This window comes from Periophthalmus magnuspinnatus, chromosome 4 (assembly GCF_009829125.3).
Source record: "Periophthalmus magnuspinnatus isolate fPerMag1 chromosome 4, fPerMag1.2.pri, whole genome shotgun sequence".
Taxonomy (NCBI): Eukaryota; Metazoa; Chordata; class Actinopteri; order Gobiiformes; family Gobiidae; genus Periophthalmus; species Periophthalmus magnuspinnatus.
The window spans coordinates 1,081,563-1,092,927 of record NC_047129.1 but is presented as its reverse complement, the minus strand read 5'-3'; the positions used below and the strand labels follow the sequence as shown (position 1 = coordinate 1,092,927).

The following is an 11,365-nucleotide window of genomic DNA, read 5'->3' as shown; positions in this document are numbered from 1 at the left end:
GAGGCCTTGGCCCGAGCACATACCTGGCAGGCGGCGACATAAGCCCGGGTGTCTGTGTCCATCGTGGGCCACCAGAAGCGTCTCCTGAGGAGGGAGAGAGAGCGACCGGCACCAGGATGGCAGGCGAAACGGGAGGCATGGACCCACTGGAGCACCTGAGACCGGACAGAATCGGGAACAAACAGTTTATCTGGAGGGCCGTTACCTGGGTCGGGGTCGTTGGTCTGGGCCTCTCGGACGGTGTCCTCGATATCCCAATGGACCGCGGCCACCACACACGAGGAGGGGATAATTGTTTCTGCGGTGACCGGGCTATCCTCCAGGGCGAACTGGCGGGAGAGGGCATCTGGTTTGACGTTCCGAGATCCGGGGCGGTAGGTGAGGAGAAAGTTGAAGCGGCTGAAGAAGAGGGACCAACGAGCTTGACGGGGATTGAGGCGCCTGGCGGACTGGATGTACTCCAAGTTTTTATGGTCGGTCCAGACGATGAATGGTTGCTCCGCCCCTTCGAGCCAGTGGCGCCACTCCTCCAAGGCCAGCTTTACGGCAAGGAGCTCCCGATCCCCCACATCATAATTGACCTCGGCCGAGGACAATCGCCGGGAAAAGAAGGCGCAGGGACAGAGGCGGTTGTGGGGGTCGAACCTCTGCGAAAGCACGGCCCCCACTCCCGAGTCGGAGGCGTCGACCTCCACGATGAATTGCCGTGAAGGGTCGGGCTGGTGCAGGATGGGAGCGGAGGTAAATAGTCTCTTAAGCTTCTCGAAGGCTGTCTGCGCCTCAGGAGACCAGGCAAACGGCAAAGCAGGAGAGGTGAGTTTAGTTAAGGGCGAGATAACCCTACTAAAATCCCGGATGAAACGTCTATAAAAATTGGCAAAGCCGATAAATCTCTGGAGCTGTCTCCGGCTGGTAGGAACGGGCCACTCAGTGACAGCCTGGATCTTTTCAGGGTCAGCTCTTACTTGGCCCCGCCCCACAATGAAGCCCAAAAAGCTGACCTCCTCTGCGTGAAACTCGCATTTCTCAGCTTTCACGAACAGTTTATTCTCGAGGAGGCGCTGGAGAACCTGGCGAACGTGCTGATGATGCTCCTGGGGGGACCGCGAGAAAATCAAGATGTCATCCAAGTAAACAAAGACGAATCGGTTAAGGAAATCACGGAGCACATCGTTGATGAGGGCTTGGAATACGGCAGGGGCGTTGGTGAGACCGAAGGGCATAACCAAGTATTCGAAATGTCCCAGGGGTGTCTTGAAGGCCGTCTTCCATTCGTCTCCCTCCCTGATGCGCACCAGGTGGTACGCATTCCGCAAATCCAACTTTGAGAAGATGGTCGCACCGTGGAGGGGCGTAAATGCCGAGTCCAGTAAGGGAAGCGGGTATTTATTCTTTACGGTTATATTGTTCAGACCCCGGTAATCAATGCAAGGCCGCAGGGATTTGTCCTTCTTAGCCACAAAGAAGAACCCCGCTCCCACGGGTGAAGTGGACGGGCGGATGATTCCGGCAGCCAGGGACCCACGGATATAGTCCTCCATTGACTCGCGTTCAGGTTTAGACAGGTTATATAGCCTGCTAGATGGTAGTGGGGCACCCGGCAGGAGGTCAATGGCGCAGTCATATGGACGGTGGGGCGGTAAAGAGAGGGCCTTGCTCTTGCTAAAAACCTCCCCCAGGTCGTGATATTCAGCAGGCACCGAGGACAGATTGGGGGTGTCTGGGGACGGATCAGCGACAGGAACGGACCTCCCGGCCGGAGGGAGGGCGGACCGAAGGCACTTGGCGTGGCAATCGGGACTCCAGCCCGAAACTCCGCCCCTGGCCCAATCGAAAACAGGGTTGTGGGCGCGTAGCCAGGGGTAACCAAGGACCAGAGGAGAAGCGGAGGAGGACAGGACATGAAACTGACGGTTCTCTTGGTGGTTGCCGGACAGAATCACGGTGACAGGTTCTGTGATGTGAGTGATGTGCCCCAGAAAACGTCCATTGAGCCCCTGGGCATTTAAGGGGCGTTCGAGGGGCTCCAGGTAGACCCCGAGCTGCTCCGCGACTTGGGCATCAATAAAGTCCCTCTCAGCCCCGGAGTCGATAAGGGCGGAAACGCATAAGGTCTCTGTGCGAACGCACAGGGTGGCGCTGAGCCGCAGTCTATTAGAAGAGTCCAGGATGTGTTGCTCGCCCACCAGTACTCCCAGTGCTACTGGTGGGCCCCCCCTTTTGGCCGAACTGGGCAAGTGACCACATAATGTCCGCGCTCACCGCAGTAGAGGCAAGCCCCGGCCAGACGACGCCTCCGTTGACGCTCCTCGGTCGACACAAGGGTCCTGTCGAGTTGCATGGGCTCATCCGGCGGGGGCGGGGCAGCGCGTGGCTCCGGCGGGACCGGTGACCGGCGTCTCTCTCGGCGACGAGCCCGTAGGCGGTTGTCTATACGGTGAGTGAGGGAGATGAGGGTCCGCAGGTCGGGGGGTTCGTCCCGGGAAACCAATTCATCTTTCAAAGTCTCGTTCAGGCCCCGCACAAACACAGCCCGCAGCGCGCTGTCCGTCCAGTCCAGCTCCGCCGCATGTGTCCAGAATTCAATGGAATAATCCGCTACCGTCCTGGAGCCCTGGCTGAGAGTCAATAACCGGGAGGCAGCATTGTCCTGGTAGTGCGGGTGGTCAAACACCAGCTTAAACGTGGACACAAATTCATTAAAATCCAGGCTATCCACAGACGTCTTCATTAGGCGCGCCTCTGCCCACTGGAGAGCTCTGCCCCGGAGTAATCCACATATATATCGGATCTTGGTGGCCCCCGAGCTGAAACGAGAAGGGCATTGCTGGAACATGAACTCGCACTGGAACAGGAATCCGCGACAGAGGTGAGGTTGTCCAGCATACGGCTCCGGATCCGTGCCTCTCGGCTCCGGGAGGCATGGTGGCGCTCCAGCTGCAGCAGGCGGGGTGACGAGGAGCGCGGCCACCTGGTGGTTAAGCTGTGCCACCTGCTGGGACAATGTCTGATTTAGCTCCAATAGAGTTCGAATGGATTGTTCGTGCTGACCCAGCACCGCCTCGGGGTGAGAGTGCGTGAGGCGGCGCATCTGGTCCGGATCTGAGCCTGCTTGGTCCATAGTGGCCAGACCGTTCTGTCGTAACGGTGCGGATAGGACCAAAGGATGCAGACCAGAGCAGTTTTAACAGTGTTTATTTACAGCGGTGAAAATGCAGTCTTTAAACAGGTCACAAGAGCAGGTACAGGAACCGGGGAGCGGGAGACGGGTCAGGCGGGTGCGGTGCAGGTAGAGGCGGGCAGGACAGGACCAGGACGGGGATAGAAGCAGGTGCGGTACCAGGGCAGGCGGATCAGACGAAGACCAGAGCGGGGAGCGGGTGACAAACCGGAGACCAGGACCGGACAGGAGACGAGACGAGCAGGAGACGAGACGAGCAGGAGACGAGACGAGCAGGAGACAAGACGAGCTGGAAGCGATACCGGGACTGGAACGTGGCGGCAGGAGCTGGGCGAGTAGAGGCAGGAATCTGGAGGGTGCATAAATCCAAATGAGCATTTGCCGGAAAGTACCATATAACAAAGCTTAGCAAGAAACATTCACGTTTTACACGCGGACGGTCTGGCACCGAGTGTAGACTGCCAAGCCTTCTTGTACTCAGCAGCAGGTGGTGGTGATTAGGCTGATGCACCCCAGGTGTGCACGGGAGGAGTCAGGCACTCCACCCAGCTCCAGACACACAGGTAGGGGAGGGGGAGAGAGCACGGGAGGACAGGGAAAACTGACATCATGACATATGTTTAGTTAGGCCATACTGTGAGGGCGCTAATGGACAATAATTGGTATTATTATTATTATTATTATTATTATTATTATTATTATTATTATTATTATTATTATTAGCAGTAGTAGTATTAGTATTAGTATTTATTAGCGCCCTCTCGTGGCTTAATCAGGTATGTTCAATGTGCTACGTTAAAAGCAAATATTGTTATTTTAAAGTGGTCATGTCGTGGTATTGATATAGTAAAATATATATACATACATTTTACTTATATTTTCATTGCATTGCTTTTTATTTGATTAATTATTTTATTTTAACGTAAACAATTTGATGGCTGCTGTCGCGACGTTTCCATGGTAACCTCTAAACATCTCACGCTGCTGTCTGAAGAGCTGTCCTTTCACTCTACATTTCAGGGGAAGAATATATTTGAAAAAGAAGAAATGTCGTGGAATTGGAACAGTCATGGCCTGCCTTTTTTGCCTGGATACAGCTTTCAGGATGTAACAGTAAGAAAGAAAGAAAAAAAAACAACAACAAACAAACATAAAAGCAAAAGCTAAGATGTAAAAACAGAAACGTTTAGTCATTTGTTTTAAAATGTCTAGATCGTGGATTTGCTTAAACATTAAAAAAATAATAATAATAATAACAAGGTACCATTTCAGCAAAGTTTGTTTTGCCACTGCATTCCTTTAGTCGCAAGTGCATTACTTCAGTGTTAGCTTGTAGCTATAGGTGCTATAATGAGCACGAGCCCTGTGTGGAGGAGCAGGGAGTCGGCCATATTGGATCAAACCCTGGATTGATAAAATCATCATAATCTTTTGACTCCTGCAACAGATTTCCTCAGCATACTTTAAACTTGGAAAAAAGACGCAAAACCCATGTTTAAAGGTTATCAGTTACATTTTACATAAAACGTTGGGTATGGTCATGGTGATTTTTCAACGGCTCTATAGCGCCTCCTCCTTAAAGAATAACTCAAAATGATTTTACATAACGTCACCAAGAATCTACATTGCAGAATGGCCCAGTGGTGCCCTCTGGAAAATTAAAATACATTATTAGATGGGAGGTTCCAGAGCCTATTTTTTCATTGTGCGCACAGAAAACAGGTACATGGGCAGATACTTAGAGAATCCCAAGATGGACAAAAAATATATATTATGATCCCACCTCAAAACCTCACAGGATGTCGGCCATATTGGGTCAAATCTTTAATAAACTTGCATTAGGGTTTTGATCTGACAGACTCCAAACTGTGGCAGCATCATCAGGATATATCCCAGGTGAAAAATTGATTAAAAATGTACATAAGTCTCAGGATTTGGTCATACAAGCTCTTAACGAAGCAGCCATTTTGTAAGTATAAAAAGATTCAGATTCAGATTCAGATGGATCCATGGTATCATTCATGTATTTTGATTATCTGGACATAATGATGTGAATTAAACCTCTGTCTTTAAAAATGGCTCTCCAGCGCCCTTTGCAAAGTCATAATGGAACAGGTAAATTTAGTTTGTAGTAGACTAATGAAATTTGAAACACACGCCCTTTCTGTGATCCTAAGCAAAAAAGTCTATGGTGACCACACCATATCACTGACGTGAAAGCAGCCATTTTGAATCTAGAAACAGTATACAGATGTCCAAAATCTGTAACTGTAATCTGTAGCAAACACCATTGAATACAGACCAACCCAATGTAGTGTTTGTGCATTTTGATGACCTGGATAAAATGATGTGTGGTTTAAAATTCTATTCTTAAAAATGGCTTTCTTGCGCTAGAAACTTTTATTTTCTACATGACACCAGAAATATTGAATGATATATGAAGCCAGAGTTGATAGGCAGCTTTCCCACTGAAGTGTGCCCTTCCACGGTCGCAAGGGTTACGAGGGCCCTGTATCACTGCTTGGTGTTTTAATTTTAAACTATAAATGCAATTTTATACTATAGAGGACAAGATTCTTTCAGTGTTAGGAATCCTAAACTTTTGAACCTGCACATAGCATTACTACAGTTTAATTATTATTGAGCTTTTTTACTTTTTGGGAGTATGGATTGATCAATTCTGCTTCTAAAATTACAACAATTATACTTTTTATTTAGCTTAGAATTATATTGAGACCAGAATATCAATAATTTTTTCTACTTTGTCATCCATGGATTGTGTCCTAACACAGAAGCCAGCTTTTCACCGGCCTCAGACACTGGGGTATAAAAATGGCTATGCTCTACCTCGCCGGCCCACCATAGGCATCGGACAGAGTCCCCTCCTATCTGCTCAACTCAGACTACAGGAGCTCAACCAGCTACCCTTACAAGAACATGAGGCCTCCTACGACACCTACGACATTAGCCAGTGTGAGGACTTTATCCCTGCCCATGTGGCACTGGACAAGAAGGTACAGGATGCCTACAGTACTAGGACTGATCAAAAACTGTATGATTGTTTTTCCTACACTCTAAATTCTCTCCTTTCTCTTCTTCCAGGTGCTCCGTTTCTATGCGTACTTCACAGAGGATGTCTTGTACTCTCCAGAAGAGCACTACCGTATTCGTTCTGTGGTCATTCACTACTTCCTGGAGGATGACACCATGTGCATCATAGAGCCAGCCGTGGAGAATTCTGGGATACCGCAGGGCAAACGCATCAAGCGCCAGCGGCTGCCTAAGAACGAGTTTGGAGAGTACTACACTTGGATTGACTTGAATGTGGCTATGGACATGGAGGTGTACGGAGTCAAGTACCGCATCATAGACTGTGACTCTTTTACTAAGGTACAGTGTTAATACAGACAGAAATATATGATTTATTATACATAATATTATGTATTGCACCATAAAAATATCTGGAGTAGCTACATTTCATTCATGCAACAAAATGAAAGTCCTATACTACAATTTATTCAGGGTTTTTAAACTACTTAGACATCCTAATCTTGATGTTTGCTGTAGCAAAACTGTGGAAATAAACACAGTTTTACACTGCAGGCACTTAACCTGAAGAAAATGGCTTACTTGTTTATTTCATACAGGAGTTCCTGGCCAGTGAAGGCATTATTCTAAATGTTCCAGAGTCCATGCCCTCAGACCCATACACCACACACCGCACGAAACCCATACCGTGCTTCACCATGCCCTCCAAGTGTGACCCAGCCAACAAGTTCCTCACCATGGACCGCAAGGTACCAGCTGCACCCCGGAGTCCAGGAAAAGAAAACATAGGCTAGGGGAACGCTTTTACTTAAGTTTCACCATATAATAACTAATAACGTGACTACAATATGAAATAATGATATATCAAACAATGGAATAACAATATCATATACTATTTTTTCACTGAAAGTTTAAATAAATAAAAATAATCAAAATAAATACACACACTTTGAACACACACTTTCCCATACTGACGCTACATGTTCTCCTTCCAGTGCCCAAAGCCCAACTCTCTCTCCCTGCAGGTGCTGCGTTTCTTCGGGCTGTGGGATGACTCTCAGTCTCTTTTTGGAGACACGCACCCGGTCACCATTCACTACTACCTGGTGGACGACACTGTGGAGGTCAGAGAGGTGCAAGAGTCCAACAGCGGACGAGACCCTTTCCCCATCCTCATGCGGAGACAGCGGCTGCCCAAGAAGACCAAAACACACATAAGTAATATGCACTTATGTCCTACAACTCTCTCAGTATAGAATATTATTTATTAATCTTTTGATTAGTCAAGAGTCCTAAAATGGCATAGATACTGCTTTTGACAGTCGATCATAGCTTCCCCTTACAGGGACCAGAGAACGGGGTGGGCATCTCTGGTGCTGCACTAAACTGGTTCAAGTCCTATCTAGAATACAGGAAGTACTTTCTTGGAATTAGAAACTATGTCTCAGATCACATTGGCCTGGCCTGTGGGGTGCCCCAAGGGTCAATCCTGGGATCCCTTTTGTTTAATCTCTACACGCTGCCGTTAGGCCAGTTAATACACAGCAATACACCACAACTATGCAGATCTATGTCTCACTGGTAACAGGTGAATATAGACCAGTGGAGTCACTCTGCCACTGCATCCAACAGATCAGTGTGTGGATGCAAAACAACTTTCTCCAGCTACACTCAGACCAGACTGAAGTCATAGTCTTTGGCCCGCAGAAACAGTGTGGCAACGTGACACAACATGTGGCAGTGATCACCTTCAGTCACTCACTCTAAAACAAAATCAGGCAAGAAATCTGGGGGTTAATAATGGACTCAGACTCGAACTTTAACAGCCACATCAAATCAATAACATTTGCAATTTATCACCATCTAAAAACATTGCAAAAATCAAAGGTATACTGTCAAAAGCAGACTTAGAGAGACTTATCTATGCATTTGTCTCCAGGTAGTTAGATGATTTTTTTGTGAATATTTTTGTTTGTATTGTGATTTTAATGTCTTTCTTTGAAAGATGAATTGTGCTATACAAATAAACTTCCGAACTTGCCTCGCCAGGTCACAGGGAAGTGAAACCCGTCACTACTTTCTGCATTATTAGACATAGTTACTGGATATTGCATTCTTTTCCCTCATGCAGCTCATGAATATGGTGTCCTCTCTGCACAGGTAGCTTTCCCACCTGTGTCCTGGAGGTGTCCAAAGATGAGGTAGAGGAATACTACTCTCCACGGGACTTCCAGCTGGGGCAGAAGATAACCATGCTGGGGAGATGCTTTCTCCTGTGTGACTGCGATGACTTCACCCAACAGTACTACCAGAGCCACTACCCCGACATGGAGCTTAATCCAGTGGAAATGACTCGCCAAGAACCTCAGCCAGCAGACAAGAAGAAGGTACGCAGTAACACTGCAATTTAAGGCTATTCTTATAGGTATTATTTATTATGATAGTAATTGTGGATCAGAGTAAAAATTAAAAAAGCACAAACCAAATCAAAACAACATGAATGTTGTAATTGTGGTTTAATCAAAATTACAATTGTTATTACTAAAATAAATATCCAACTTGTTTTCTTCAAATCTGAGGACAGACATAGAGGAGTGGTTCTCAAAGTGCTGAGCCCCCTCAATGGCAGGTTAAGATAAGACAAAAAACAAAGTGCATTATTTATGAGTTTCCATAACTGAACAACAACCTAAACTACTACTACTACCTACTACTACTACTGCTTCTGCTGTGTTGATTTATACTGTTAAACAAGTCCCTTTCAAACAACATTAAAGTTACTGTTAGCCAACAGCTTTTCAGTCACTCAAACATGAATGCTTGTATCACAGGCTCAGATGTTGTTTGTTTTTTTTTGGGTTTTTTTTAGCTTTCAGATCATCTTCACTGTAAAAGTATTAATAGTTAAAAATGTGTGTATTTGTTACAGCTGCAGGAGGTGCCCCCGTATAATGGCTTTGGGACCCTCGAGGACTCTCTGCAGAACTGCCTGAGCCTTGTCCCAGTGCCTCCCAAAAAGAACCTAGTCAAACAGCTGGAAAACAACAACAAAGTGCTGCGCTACCGGGCCAAATTGGTGAGGCTAACTGGACCAGTGTGCTCAGGCAAACAGGGGCATTGTACTTTTTTGAATAGTATTTTGACTGCAACTTGAGGAATATATTTTACAGTGGACAGAAGACATGTATTCTCTACATACAGATACATGTCTATTATTATCTAATAACTTGTTGTGGTTAAAGTAGCCATTACCAAACATATTAGTTATAAATGCTTCTAACAAGCAAAAAGATTACCGGTACATCCTGGCTGCATACCATTTCTTGCCTGCTTTGTTTTTATAATTTTAGGAATCTCAGTTTGAAGTAGACGAGGACCGTACATTTGTCCTGTCCTATTATCTGGCCAATGACATGATCAGCATCTATGAGAAGTCCTCCCGGAACAGTGGGATCATTGGAGGGAAGTTCCTGGAAAAGACACGCATCCCCAAACCTGATTCCAGCACAGAGAATCCACAATTCTATTCCCCCACAGACTTTGCTATCGGCTCCACAGTGGAGGGTAAACTGGATTAAACATCTGAAAACTGGCAACATGTTAAAACTCCACTGGGTTAAACTGGAAGTTAAGTTAAGAAGAAATGCAATATAATTACTATAATTTCACTAGCTACAAGCCTGTATGAAATGTTATACAAGCCTTGTTATTGCACACACAAAATGTTGACAGTTTTCTTTTGTAATGATATTTGATTTTGCATAAAAGATAGAAGGATATATTCTGATATGATATATATCCGATTTTGTTTTCCAGTGTTCGGCCATCGCTTTGTGCTGACCGATGCTGACCGCTACGTGTTAACTTACCTGGAGTCCATCCAGAGCCAGGTGCCTACAGAGATCCTCAACTCTCTAAGGAGGAGGTTTGGACTGGACACATACACCATAGAGAAACACGGTAGGCCTAAGTAACAAAAATACACTAAAAATTATATCTAGTTTGAATACTTTTATACCCAATTTCTCTTTTTTCCAAATTTGTGAAAAAAGAAACCAACTATTTCCTTATAATTCCTAATTAAATATACTGAATTTTCTTCCACTGCGATTAACAAATGGTACACATTTTTTTAGCCATGTGTCTACTGTCTGTATAGCTTTATTCAACTTTATTATAGACTGCACTTACTGAGTTTAAAACAGTAAAATGAATCATCTCATCAAAACTACTCAATAAAAGTGATTGAACTTTTTTCTTCTTGTTTGTCTATAGGTGAAGATGCCGTGGTTGAACCCTCATCTCTGAATTGATCTCAGTTAAAATGCCTATTTAAGTAAAGAAACATTTCTGATTGCTATATACTGTATACTGTGAAATATGGAATGCCATGCTGTAATACCCAAGATGCATTTTAGTTATGGTATTATTTTGACTAAATTGGACATTCCAACAAATATAATTTACTGCTCATCAGATTTACCTTTTTGTTGATGGCTCATTGCTTGTGTTTTGTAACGAGGAAAAAAGAGACAGCACAACCTGGTACTTATGATGATAAGAAGTAGTCTAACTTGGGACTGTGGGAGATTATAGGTCTAAAGGTGATTCAAATCTCGACTTTGAGACGTAATATTTATTCCATGATAGTAAAAACAGTCATATATATATATATGTGTGTGTGTGTGATTACTGTTATCTTGTAAAAAAAACAAGCCATTTATCTATAAATTATATATTTATTTTGGTAACATAATTAAACTAACTTTTATACATTGAGTAGACTACGATCAGACAGTAATAATAATATGGCCTATATTGAGTGAATGTAGCGTATTCTGTCTCAAAGTTTTAACTATTGTGAAATACATTTCTCTAACTTGTTTTACTATATATATGTTAGTTCATGTTGATGCTTAATTCTTTTCATATGACTGAACAAGATTAGGAACTATAGGGCCATAATTTGACTTTCATGTTAAACTATATAAAAATCTCATCCTCACCCCCTTCGCAGGTGGTCTTATCCTTTTTTCCACTCTTGGGACCTTTACCAGACGCTAGGGAGCTTGAGGGTTCTGTGCAGTATCTTTTCTGGACTGAGATGTCTAAATGTTTTTTCCTGGGATCTGCTGT

The 11,365-nt window shown here is 44.9% G+C and overlaps 1 protein-coding gene across 1 annotated transcript; it reads left to right on the top strand.

Moving 5' to 3' along the window:
- Window positions 1-4,218: 4,218 nt before the first annotated feature.
- On the top strand, window positions 4,219-10,542 carry efhc1 (EF-hand domain (C-terminal) containing 1). The gene is made up of 10 exons (XM_033992124.2): window positions 4,219-4,294; window positions 5,974-6,195; window positions 6,284-6,571; window positions 6,829-6,978; window positions 7,255-7,447; window positions 8,390-8,616; window positions 9,165-9,305; window positions 9,580-9,793; window positions 10,046-10,189; window positions 10,505-10,542. The coding sequence occupies exons 1-10, from the start codon at window positions 4,229-4,231 to the stop codon at window positions 10,540-10,542; spliced, it is 1,683 nt and encodes a 560-aa protein (XP_033848015.2). The 5' UTR covers window positions 4,219-4,228.
- Window positions 10,543-11,365: the final 823 nt, after the last annotated feature.